The 13,873-nt window shown below is 43.0% G+C and overlaps 1 protein-coding gene across 1 annotated transcript in view; it reads right to left on the bottom strand.

Annotated features, from left to right (window-relative positions):
- CECR2 (CECR2 histone acetyl-lysine reader) overlaps positions 1–13,873 on the bottom strand; it is a 97,764-nt gene that overhangs the window by 38,570 nt on the left and 45,321 nt on the right. Inside the window, exon 2 of the mRNA XM_067289856.1 lies at positions 8,346–8,440. Coding sequence (XP_067145957.1) covers positions 8,346–8,440 — 95 coding nt within the window. The remainder of the gene's footprint in view (positions 1–8,345; positions 8,441–13,873) is intronic.

Raw genomic sequence — 13,873 nt, forward strand, 5'->3', positions numbered from 1 at the left:
CTTGGGCTTTGAATAACAAAAGACAATCCCTTAAAGGATTAAAAAAAAAAAAAAACAACCCCCCCCCACCCCTTGTGTTAGAGCTATTTATTAACTAACCGAAGAACTATTTACAGGTTATTAGATACAATAAAAAGGGAGAGAGAAGGATCTGGGTGCTTAAGATGGAAACAAGTATGTTGGGAAAAGCTAACTGTTGAGGGGTGGGATTTGGGCAATCCTGGCATGGAGTGAGAGGCCTGGTAAGATGCAGGCTGCTGCTACTGCCTTGAAGGGTGCTGCTAAGGGAGACTTTGATTCATGTACATTGGGCGTATAGGGGGTACATACCCTTCTGGCCTGGAATAGACATGCAGTCCTTAAAGAAGGAAACTTCTGCCATGCAGATGTAATTACATGTGAGAATCCCTGCTGCACACCCTGCTCTTGTCACTGTTTGCCTCTCTCTTCCTCTGCCTCACTGCACACACTTTGACTTTCAAGGCATCAGGTTCTTTTCCTGGTTCTGTGTTGTGTGACCTTGACAACCAGCCACACACAGTGTATACACAACAACAAACCACTCCAGAGGTGGTGAAATAAAGACCAAGCTATGCCAGCCTGTATTTCACAAGGAATGAACACAGCTGCCTGAATGGTCCAGGACAAAGGACCTATGACTCTCACCTTCTAAACTGGCTTGATAAGACAGTAAAGGCCTTGGTCAATTCGTGATGGCATTTCACTTCTCTCACAAGTTACCCTCACCTGCATCTGACCAGCCTTTAATCTGTGCTAGATGATTTTCACCTGCATGCTTCTTTCTTTCTACTGCTGTTTTTGGATGGTGATGCTCTTTCTGAAAAGAAGCAAATCTACGCTGGGAGTTAGAGCCAATCAACTTAAAGCCCCAAATACATATCTCTCATTCTTCCAGAGCAAATAGGAAAGAGGTTCACTGTGCTCCATGTTCAGACTGGGAGAGGATCATTACTTACTATCCATTCCTGGATCCTTTAAGAACAAGTGAAGCCAACTCAATGCTGCATTGTTTATTCCTAGTGATCATCAACAGAAAGCATACTCCCAATTCATAGCCATAAGGAAACACAACAGTATTATGGCACCATAAGCTCTTCTGATTGTTCAGGGGCTGTAGAGAGGACCTTAGGGTATTGCAGTGACGATGAGCACTGTGGGGAAGAAACTAGAGTTATTGTGTTGATGATGATGGGGAAATAGGAGACATGCATGTATTATGGCATAAATCCATACAAAACAAGTCCTTATTTGCCTCATTGTTCATGGAAAAATATGCTTCATGTGGAAGAAGAAAGTCTCTTCTGAGGCAAAAAATACCATACCTAGCCTGAGGTTGCCTTAAAGCAAAAAAGCTTAGCAAGTTCATTACTTAGAACCAGCCCCACAGATTATGACTTTCTTGGGACAATGTAAAAGAACAAGTTTTTACAGATACACTGTCCTAAGAAGTCCCTTTAGGAGTGGATTCAGAGCAGGCTTTTTCCTCTTCTTTTCTCTAAGGTTCCAACTACCTTTGTTTGCTGGCTGAACCAGAAGGGAACTGAGGAAGGATGGAAGGTAAAATAAGATAAAACAGAAAGTATACATCATTGAGGATAGAGATTGATATGACACACCAAATCATTGTAGCAGCTTAGCACCTGGCCAGCATCCAGCCCAGCTGTTCATCAGCTGGAGCTCACTCCACTCACTGGAGCTAAAGAGTCTCCAAGAAAATCATTTCTGAACTTTTACAATATTCTTGGGCCAAAGTTCAGTTTCAGAACCTGGCTAAGTTTCTGGAGGTGGCCTACAAAAATAACTGTGCAGGAACAGAAATCCTGCACTAGTGGTTTGGACCATCACTATTTTGAAATGCAAGGCTCAAAAATTAGGGCAAAAGTTTTACATGGAGAGGATTCATACATCCTGCCCGTCTCTCCCCAATGTTCTTTCTTTGTCTTTTTCCTTTTGTCTAAACAGAAGATGTTTTCACTTGCTTTCTCAACTGCTTTCTTCATTATTGCTTTCTTCCTCCTCTTTGGAGTATCTGATTTGCAAAATCAAGAGCTCAAAATACATCTGTCCATTTCATATTCCAAATTCTGACAGCAGCAAGATGACATCATTGCAGTCTCCAAGACCCTTCACTGACTCTGCTTTATTCATCCTTTCAAGATTAGCCACCTCTTCTGTCCTGTCAATGTTTTGCATAACTTCCTCTCCCCAGTTATCCAATCTATTTGTCTCTCATCCGTCTGCCCTGGCAATAACACACAGCTTTCACACTCTGTTCTTCCACCATTTGCATTCTTCATTCACTACCACACACATATGGAATGGTACTTCCAGAATGTGCTACCAACTTTTCCTCAAATTCTTCTTTAAAGATTCATTTTATCCATCTGAGAGTCAAAGACATTTACTTAGCTTTATTTATACTTGAACTCTATAATTTTATTCCACTGTGCTACTCATTAATCTCTGAATGACCGTGTTATTTTACTGCTGTAATCTCATCCTTCCTTCCCCAACACCTGCCAGCTGCCTCATTTTCACTTTTTACCCTTTAAAAGGCTCACCGTGCATGGCTTGGTTATTATTATAATAAATATTAATATTGGATTCAAGATGAGCAATGTAGCCACTTCATCTCTCTTGCCCCCTCAAGATACCTCCTGCACTGATGATACTGGGTTGATTCCAGAGGCCATACACCAATCTCCGTGATGTATGCAAGGCAGCACTTGTTAAAAGTCAGACTGTAAATAATGCTGATCTTGTTGATATTCACTTGGCATTCATGAATATGATCCAGAGTTAGCAAGGGGATATGTGACTGAGCCATTGGAATAGTTGTTATAATCAAGGTCACCGGCACAACTGTAAGTGTCGGCTGTTAAACTCTTTCCCAAAGGTGCTGTTCCCCAGGTCTGCTTTGACTGAGCTTACACTATCTGCCCCAGATGTTATGCACTGACTGAACTGTTGAATCCCTTTGGATTGTCATGGTACCTTAGTTTAGTTATTTCTGCAGCCTGGTTCATTACAGTATCTATGAGATTGAAAACCTGGCACTGGTTTGCCAGCTATCCCAGTCAACCTGCAACTCTATTCCCTAGGCGAGACCACAATAAAGCAGTTCTTGAAAGGATACAGCTCACATAGTCATGTACAGAAGGGCAATTTTAAAACTTTAAGCATTTTATTGTAGACACTTTCCCAAAACATGAGGCCTGGGCAACCCCCAAAATATGCTTTAAAGACACAGTCCACGCAGAATAAAGAACAAAGATGAATGAGCATGACAAAGCATAAGCAAGAAGTGAAATACTCAGAGCTATTAAACACAGTCCTCAAAAACAGCCATTCTGCTCCAATTGGTTAGAAGATTTCAGATTATCTCTTATCTCTTTCAGACAAGAGCTAAAATAAGTGACTAGAGAACAAGAATTATAAAATAACCAGAGTAGAGGCTGCATTCTTAACTGGAAATTCAACAAGCAGGGAATATAGTTCTTCGGAGACCATATTGGGAGTATTTCTCAATGCCATAATGAAGGACACGAGAAAAATAATTAAGACAATCTTGCAGGGGAGGGAGGAGTGAAGGAATGTCCTCCTATTACCCATATTAGAACAAAAAAGACAGGTGCAAACAACAGGCCAAAGATTCCAAGGTTATTTTACAGATCCCGAAAGAGCTGAAGGCAGGGGCAAAAGAGATGATCTCCCCAGGGAAAATATTCCAAGGCATTAAGTGAAGAAATAATAATAATAAAAAAAATTGAGGTTCCTAAGCCAGCAAATGCCTTCTGTGATGCCAGGGAAGTCAATTAGATCGTTTCTAGCTAGAGTGATGCACCAATCTCTTGGGATAAAAGAAAAAAGAAAAAAAGAAAAAGAGTCTCATGGGGCATAGATGAGAGCAGAGATATTGTTTTTGTTCTTCCTCACTTTCTGGCACCTTTTTCCACTTTGGATAAATAAAAAGTGAAATACATTGTAAGAAAAAGTGATTAAAATATTTCTGAAGACACAATAATATACAGCTCCTGATGACAAATATGATAAAGTCATTGAAACTTGTTATGCCATCACATGAAAAAAAGTAGTAAATATGCAATAACAGAGCAGGGAAGAATGAGTTTTGCCTAAAGAAATGCGGAACAGCAGGAGCATTTCTGGATTATTTTAGTTGAATGTACCCATCTATGTCACACCATCACTTCTTACTTAAAAACAGCTGCAGAAGGCTCCTGCTGTGGCCTTTGCCGTTAGCTGCAGCTCTGATCTTCCTGTCTTGATACAAGTCATCAAGTCGCATTTCCTGTTGGAATTAAAGTGGCAGCCCCTAGGGATTATGCAGCTGCCCAATTTATATCAGAGCAGATTCTGAAGTGAGCAAGAGTATTTTTTCAAACTGCTTTAATTTTTTTTTGTATAAACTCCATATTCTATTAAGAATTTTCTCCCTTGTCACTCCTCACTTTCCAGGCAGTCGCATTTTGAAACCATCAAAAGAAAACAGACATTTCAATGTCTCTGCACAAAAGCTAGTGGCAGGAAAAATATATGGGTAAGCTCATTGGCATCAAATCAAATCATGCCTATAACACAAAACTGAGCAGTGAGATCATACAAAAAATCTTCAAGGATATTAGTTATTACATGGTTAGTAGTTAATGCTATGTATGGTATATAAATACTACGAATGATATTTACTTGGATCAGAACAAAAAGGGGAAAGAACAGTGAAACTGCAGTGGCAAAGTGCTCTAACCATCCAGTGCTAGGCAAGATCATAGCAAAATGAAGACTACCAGATCACAGAGATGCAGACTACCACCTTTTTTGTTCTGTTCTTCTACAATGCTTAATGCAATGAGATCCAGGTCAATCAACAGTGCTCCTAACTGCTGTGGTTATGATAAACAACTATTTGGAGACTGTCATGTGGCATCCCATTAAGTAATCTTGGTAATTAAACACAAATATCCATAACTCAAAAGAAGTCCTAAATTTACAGTCAAGACTCCCTAAAACCACCAAACAAGGCAAAAAGCAATTTCTCTTTTGTATTTAATTCCTTTTAAAAACCGTCTGTCATAAAGAGTATCAAAACCAAGGCAAAAGTTGCAAACCACACTGCTCTACCTGAAAATCAAGAATCATGGAACCCTACAAAATTAATAATCTTATTTTTCTCAAATACCAATAAGCATATCAAACTAGAGCATGTTAAATTGTGTATTAGAAGGGCTCTCAGCTAGGTTCCATTTCCCAAATTACTTGAGAGCACATTATAATTAGCAAAGGTATGTGACAGTTTTATACCCCTTTATGATGCATGATTAAAGCCAGGCAACCCAGCTCAGTCGTAAGTTCTGCATGCCGTCAAAACAGATGTGACAAGAACTACAACCTACTCCCAGACAGACTGTGAGAAAGCATAGACAGATAACATTTTTGCCATCAAAGAGGTAAGACACTGTACAAATTAAACCTCAAAACTCTTCTGAGAGGGAGGCAAACTATGGTTTACATGAAGTTTATATTCAGTGTCCTGTGCTTGGACCACAGAGCTCCAGCGCAAGAACAAGGATGAGAACAGCTACCTTCCCCTCCGAGGTGCAACTGGGAGCAAAGTTTATAGCCTCAAGATTAACAGCCCAGGCTCGGCATGAGAAAGCAGAGCACAAATGGCTGTAGAAGTTGCTGTAGTAATACTGCTGCTGTAGCTGTGATAGTCCAAGAAACTGCTGACATTTTCCATGCAAGACAGATACCTTTGACCTGCCTGCAACAGGGAACTAAGGAGCCCTGGCCCATCATAAGAAACCAGCTCTAAACTGCTCTTCCACAAAAATTGTGCCTCTCCTATCTGCACGTCTCTGATCACTGAGCAGTCAAGCAAAAATCAATTAGAGGTTCAACTTCTTACCATTAATGGGGGATAAATTAAGAACAGCAGGAAAGCTGTGCATCAGCAAAGGCCTATGCTGCTTGAAATCAGGCTAGAGAGAACACATATATTTGAAATAAGCGTATAAGGAACAATGAGAATATTAGGTTTCAAAAATACATTTATTTTGGATGAATGTTTCATGGCTGGTTTTGTAAGCATGAAACAAACAGTGGGGCAAGTTTGTTTCTGAGAAATGAATCATTTTTATTGACATTCATCTACAGATTTCCATATCTAGACTAACTCTTGATGTTTCTTCCTTCGTGCCATCCCCCTGCATATAGCACCATTCTGTTTCCAGCTAGCCTCCGTATTGCTTCTTCTGCAATGCTTAAGAACCCACCTCCCTAAATCCCAGCAGCTACGGACAATTTGCTTGATTTATTCCTTCAGCCACTTGCACCACACAGTTTCTGCTGTGCTGTTCTTCCATCTCCTCTGCAGAAAATACTTTTCTTCTTATTCCCCTACCCATGAGTTAGTTCCCCTATACTGTAGCCACTGCTTAGGTGGCCACAGTTTTCACTGTCCAATCATCCATTTCTTCTTCAGGCACCTCATGCTTTTCCTAGCATCACCTTTGGGTGAGGTGTAAGTTCTCAGAACTTCACTGCGTGACTTTGTCCTCCTCCAGTTCCTATAGCACTTCTCAAACATGCATGGACATACTGTTAACAGCAACACAGGTACCAACCTATGCTGCATATGCATGCTGACTAGACTACACAAAAATGCATTTGCGTTACCCTCCCTTCATTCTGTAATGACAGTACTTCCTTCCATCTTTTACGTCTCAGTGTTAATCAAGGTGGTATTTACACATGCATAGGCTGGGACCTACACACACCATTGAATAACCACACATTGTTGAGCTGCCAGGTGAGTCATATAACTGTGCATGAGTGTATATGCACGCCTACATGTGTAAACTTCCCCAACAGACAACTTGCCAATGCCTAACGACTCACCCATGATTCATCCCTGATTTTTTGTTAATTAAAACAGCTGAGAAGTGTAGGCAATTAAACAGTGCAACTGCTAGGTGGACGCTCTTAGATCTGTTTAGGGGAACTTCAGAATGTAGGATTTATTACATTTGTGAGAAACCTCTTGTTTGGGCACCAAAATGCTCAAGCCGTTTAAATGTTTTGTCCACTACTTTCTGGTGTTTCTGTGTAAAGAAATAAATTGGCTACATGTTTATAGGCAAGATGGTATTGCTCTGTGGATATTTAGATGAAGGAGGTATATATGACTACAGTTGCTTTACAGTCAAGCTTCTCATCACATCAGTTTCATTCAGAGATAGTAAATGCAGCGCAGCTGCCTGGTTCCTGATACCTGCTCATGCTGAATGTCAACCCAGAAATGCAAGAGAACCCATTTAAATGACAAATATACAGACATACACACACACACACACATATGTACAGGATTTTTTTGGTTGAACAACAGCACTTAATTAGAAATAGAGCCTTCAATGCAAGGACTATGGTTATGCCCACATACCAGCCTAAACCTCTGCACAACAGGGGAATCTTAGGGAGCAGGATTGCTTAACACCTCTTCTAAGCAAAAGTAACAGTTGCCAAGATGTCTTCATCTCCACAATTATGCCTTGCTATTAGCAGGATTCACAGGAGAAGAACAAATAAAAAGCACTGCAACAAGCCTTCATTATCACTGGGAGCACATTTCACTGTGTGAGTGTCAACCCTCTAGAAAGATGTTTTACAAATGTTTCATTTTGGGAGGCTACTTAGGTGGACACTAACAAAGTGTTTCTGGATGTTGAAACATCAGGAGAACACTTGAAAGTCCTTTCCAACATCTTACAACTGAACTGATTCCAATGCTCCTCTTATTCCCAAGAAAATAATTACAATATTTGTTACTGCTCCTGCTGCCCAACTTGTCCCTTTGTAAAGCAGTGGGATCTTCCATGCAGGTAAGGTGACTGCATAGCAGCAATTTTTATTCTATGCAATTCACATAAAAATGTTGAAGACATATGTGATGATTTAAACGCTTACTGTGATGTCACTAAATTGATCACATAGACTGCAGAGCATAATAGCAGATGTGAACGTTCTCTGTATGGGTTAGTGCTACAGCAGGGTACCAGATTTGCCTGGGATCTGAACACCATGTTTTCTTCCACAGACGTTTGTTTAACAACAGGTCTGTAAAATTAAAAGCCTGCAACTCAGTCAGAGGGGAGCTGGAATTCCCTTCTACTTAGGGAAGAATCTGGCCTGATTGCTGGTGACTGCCGATCCCTTCCATGTCATCACTCTGAAGCTGTGAAACATCCCTGCGACTGTGTTAATTAGCTCCCCTTGCAAAGCACTTAAAATCATAGAGTGAGGTTACTCACGTGATATCCCTGCGCTGATAGCAACCCTGAAGAAGGCAAGCGATCAGGTCACTGATAAACTCCACATCATCCCTGTGAAGAGCAGCTTCCAGTTCCTAATGAGCAGAAAGGAGAAAAAAAATAATTCCAACCATCATACTAATTCCTCAAAATACCCTGTTAGCTGACCAGGACCAGCAAGACCCAAGCAGCCTAAAGTACCTGCACAGCAGCAGAGCATACACTGGGTCAGCCACTCCCTTCTCATCATTAAAAATAATAATATAAAAATATTAAATTTGAAACTGTTTCTTTTTCCTTTTACTTTTAATTCACCCACCCTCAGCTTTTGCTAAAATTGCCTCCTATTACCTCTTCATTGCAAAAGTTTATGGGAAGACCTTGAAAGGCTCTTTACTGAATGATACTCTCCAGCCAGAAGACTAATGCTTTTGTCTGAAAACAGAAAAATAGGGTTCAGTGAGGCTGAGATACTACAGTTTACTAAGAAACCCATAATCTCTCCTATGTTCAGCTGATGGGCAGGAATTAACAGTTTCATTCTGCTGCTTTGTTTTCCATTCACTAACAGTGGTAGTGGTGAGTTCATTTAAAAGACTCGCTCAGAAACTGTGGCCCAAAAAGCCACTGAGGCAGAGAAGTAGCAATTTCAGATAGGTAGCCAGAAACTGGTGAAAAAGCTGGAGAGCAAATGCTTCAACCCCCCCACTCCTCCAGGAATTCTGATTTTCTTCATTTTTTTCACTAGGAGAGAAAGACGGGATGTCCGGCCACATGACCTGACCCAAACTCTCAACCCTTGACAGAACAGTAGAGAGCATCACAGATTATTTCAGGACCATAAAAAGGATAAACTTCCAAACGTTAGTAGTTAATACATATCTTGCACATGTTGTGAGAAAATATCTGCCTTTTGACTGGCAATTTCAAGCTTTGTTTTCAAAATATTACTAGGTTAACTAAAGACAAGTTGTGTTTATAAGCTAGAAAATCACTCACAGCAAGAAAATCCACTTTCCATATGAGTGATCATCACAGTATACAGCAGTTAACAGGATTTAATATGGATAGATAACATAGCCATAAGAACCTATTCTTTTTGGGTTTCAGAGTAAATAATGGTTTCAATACAAATTCCTACTTGAATGTTACTCAACAGACTGTTATACAAACGGCTAAGCTAATGGCTAGAGAATAAAGGTTAATGGCCAGAGAATAAAGGATAAACGTTTTGGCACTTACCCAATAAAGAAGAGAAAGTGCTTTTTTATTAGACTGCGGTAACTGCAATAATAAAGTTATTGATAATAGATTGCAGATTAAATGCTGCTTGTCGTATTTTATTGGAAGGATATTAATGGCATATTTTCATTATCAACACTACTCTTATTTATTTCTTGCATGATACCCAGAGAGCTTCATAAGCAGAAGCCTGACACCTGTCCTGTGAAGTATATATTAAAAACATTTATTATATGTGGAAACTGAGGCAAAGAAAGGACAAAAGGCAGCCAAAGCCTGACAGGGTGACCGTGCTGCAGAACTAGGAAAAGTCCCAAGAACCTCTGTGCTGGCCTCTAGCTGACTACCTTGCTTAATGGTAAGTTAATACAAAAACTACAGTTATTGCTTGCCAAATCTTGGATGGAGTGACAACATTGCTATATATAAAATAATAATTAATAACAGTAATAGATCATGAGATACATAAAACTGAACTCACTCAGGAAGCAGCTAATATTTTGCAGGTGTTGACTTGCTTAATTTTTAAAGGACTTTAGCGGTCATCTACCTTCTAACAAAACATAACTGAGGGGGAAAAAAAGGATGTGATGTGATAAAACATAGCTGTTCAGGTAAGTTACCACAGTGAACTTGCAGCTTGTGAAAAATGACATGTTAGGGCCCAGAATAAAGGAGAGGAAAAAGTGAGACTCTGACTTGGGATATCCTTCCCCCCACCCTGCATTCAGCCTCTCCCTTTCCCTCATCCACAGTATGCTTGTGTGTTAAAGCCATCAGTCAACAGCCTGCCTTCACTAGGATGTGACAGCCTTTTGTACGCAGGAATATTTAAATTGCTTCCCATGAGCCTTTTCAGCCCACTGTTTGACTAACGCTCATTAAACAGTGGCCACAACCCGCCAAGATAGCCCGGTATCTGCCAGGATTGTTTTCCAAGCCCAGGGGTGACCTTTTACATTTTTGGAGTTCACAGGTCGCTCGTGGAGGAGATATGGGGCATTCCTGGGGCGCTGGGCAAGGTGCCGGCCCCCGACCAGGACGGACACGCAGGGTCGCGCCGACCCACCTCTCCCCACATACCTGGCACAGGACTTTCCCACCTCCCTCTCTCCCTCCTGAACCCACAAGGTGCACCCCTAAGTGTGGTCGCTGCAGTAGCCCAAGGGCGCGCTGAGTTAATGGGCTCTCTCTCACGTCAGGATGAGCGAGCACCGGCATTGCACGGGGCTAACGAAGGCCCATCGTTAGTGGGTGCAAGGTTGCTGGGCCCTCTGTAGACCTGTATTTGCAATCCGCTCCCCAGTGCTGCTGGTGCATGTGTGCAATCCCCCAGGGTCCTCTGGTCCCTGCCATGCATCGCACTCAGCATCAAGGCTATGCTTAAGGCACAATCAAAGTGTTGTTGTGATTATTTGCCTTGAAAAGCAACACCGACACATTGAACTATAAAGTTCTTGCCTGTTTCTTTTCTGTTGCTGCCTGGGATAGGACAAGAGCAGTGAGAGGTGGTTTAACTTCCCCATGATGAGTCTGTTGGCCCTGTCTAACCTAACATGGCAGTTTTCTATCCAGGCAGATTCTCTGGCTTTCTGTCTCAAAACATCCAAATGCTGGAGTTTTCCCACACCATGCCCGGCGTGCTGTGGGAGCGGTAGGTATCAGGAGGACACGACGCACATTTTAACATCTCGGGATCACGAACAAAGAATTAGGATCCTCTCGTGTTTCCACCGCATCCTCTAACCCGTATTTTTAAGAAGGGAAGAAGAATCCTTGCTCCTCCAAGCCTCACGTGCATTGGAGCAGAGAGGCGCTGGAGCGGCACACGGGATGCTGGAGGAGAAACGCCACAATCCAAAAAAAAAAAAAAAAAAAAGTGGCCTGTTTCTCACGGTGAGCACTGCCCTGGGCACCCACCGCCGTGCGCCCCGGCCCGGTTAGGGCGCTGCGCGCCTCCTCGGCTGCCTCGCCGCCACCATCCCCCCCACGCCTGCAACCCTTTTGTTTTTCCCCCTTTCTCTTTGAGCACTGAGCTGTGAGCGCAGAAATCTGAACCTTGCCAAAACGCTTTGGGGACAGAACAGAAAGGAAACAGAAGAGGCAGCAAATCAGCAGAGGAAAGCGGGGAAGGGGGGGACGGACACATCTCCTCCTCCTCCTCCTCCTGTAGCTGGAGAGAGCAACAGACAGGAGAAAAGCAGGATTCTCCCCCTCTCCAGCTGGCGTCACACCTCATTAGGGAAAAGCCTGTTTAACATCTTTCCCTGCCCCCAGCCCCGGACTAAATCCCCTCTGAGTCCTGCAATGGCTGTTGGGAAGGAGCGCAGTGGCGCGGATGGAGCAGGGGTGACCACCTCGCCCGGCAGGAGCGCTGGCCCGCAGCAGGGCTAGCTGGCCCGGGCCAGGGGGCACCCACTGGCCCCGCCACGAAAATAGCTGGCACGGGAGCGCTGGGACGCCCCACGCCGCAAAAGCAGGTGGTTATGGTTAACCCTTTCGGTGCGCCGCTGAAGGTGACAAAGGCTCGAGTCGGAAATGAGCGCTGCTCAGCTGCTCCCACCAAACAACTATGAATATATATTAAACCCTGCTACTACTTGCATCTCTTTGCAAATGCTACTTCACTCCTGTAACAGCACACAAGTGCACAGCTGGTGCCCAAGCCCCAAAGCATGCTACTTTTCAGTATCTGTCCAGATTTTTGAGAGAAAAGACTATCAGCTCACCAGGGAAAAGCAAAAGAATGAGTTCACAAACATGACAGCAAAGACAAAACAAGTTACCAACAGTGTCAGTGCAGAGATGATGAAGGAAACACAGGGGTATTGTTGTATACAGCGTCTTTTTTAAATACGGAAACTCATAGGTCAGCCCCCAGCAAGCTATCTGCTCGGACGGCGGCGTCACCAGTTTTGGGGCCCTCGTTTCACAAGATGGCCTCCAAACCAGTGGACAAGCCCAGCAGGTGCGAGGACACCGCGCAGGCAGGCTGCACTGCCGAGTACGCGACTGCAGCACCAGGGCCTCCTTGGTGCCACAAAGCTGAATCACCTATAACTGACTGTGATAGACATAACCAGTTTAAGCACAGCTAAGCCCTGTCCAAGTTAGCCGTCAGTCTAATAACCCAATCCCTTCAGCTCTATTTCTACACTGCGGCTGTTATCAGCTTTCCATTGCGATACTCTGAAGTGACTCAACAGGCTTTTGCAGAGGGTTTTAGGAGAACGCTGAAAGCTACTGGCGGGCTGTGCTGAGCCAACCCCAACCCATCTGTTGAAATTTCAACACTGTCACTAAATTCAGGACATTCTTTTCCCCTCCTAGATAACGATAATAATGATAAGAGATACCTGGGCAGGAGTCCGGCAAATTCATGCCTTCTGGAAAGCTAAAGAAAGAATACAGTTTACTTAGATTGGGCAGGAAGACATGAAGACAATCACAGCTCTGAAATACTTCCAAACAAACACCATTTATCCTAGCACTCCCTGACGCTGGCACATGTGCTTCCCATCTCTGGCTAAGAGCTTCCGCTCCCCACTCTGTTAAATATCCAGCTGTCCCTTCAGCTATGAGCAGAAGCAGCCAAACCCGGCAGTATGCAGGGACTCCGGGAGTGACCACCACTCCTCTTCCACACATACCAGAGAAAAGTGCAGCATCTTCCTTTCAGTTGCAAAGCATACCCAACCAATTCATCAGGAAAAAGTCAATGCAATGAAAAACAAGAGGTTTTGATACAACGGGCCATGCCATAGCTGTTTGGTAAAGAGGATGGGAAAACTAGAGCCACAGGTGAACAGTAGCACTCCACTCAGATTTAGAAGAAAAAAATGATGCCCTCAAAAGTCCATTTCCGAACTACAGTCAGAAGTGAGCTAACTTTAATTATTAATCCAACTACTCAGTCTGTCGGATCATATGGTGGAATATATCCAGTCATCTCCAAATAAACCCAAGAGATAAACTGGTTATCTTAGTGGGATGCGGTTCCAAAGCTGTGGTGATAGCATTCAACTACCACAGGCTGGTTGCTCTGTCAAACCACATGCTAAGCTTGTTGGTGAGTTTGTGTGATGTCCTTCGGATGTACTTACCATGCCTAAGAAAGCATGAACCCACCCAGCAGCCAGAGATTGCTTTCTGCAGCCCAGTGCCACTATCTCCCTGGTTGTGGTTGCCGCCACCATAGGAAACAGTTTTCAAAATACAACACCTACCGAAATTGCCCAGTGTGGAGTGACAGGCAGGGAGGGCAATTCCAGGGAATGAGGGGCACT

The sequence above is a fragment of the Apteryx mantelli genome, chromosome 1 (genome assembly GCF_036417845.1).
Source record: "Apteryx mantelli isolate bAptMan1 chromosome 1, bAptMan1.hap1, whole genome shotgun sequence".
Classification (NCBI taxonomy): Eukaryota; Metazoa; Chordata; class Aves; order Apterygiformes; family Apterygidae; genus Apteryx; species Apteryx mantelli.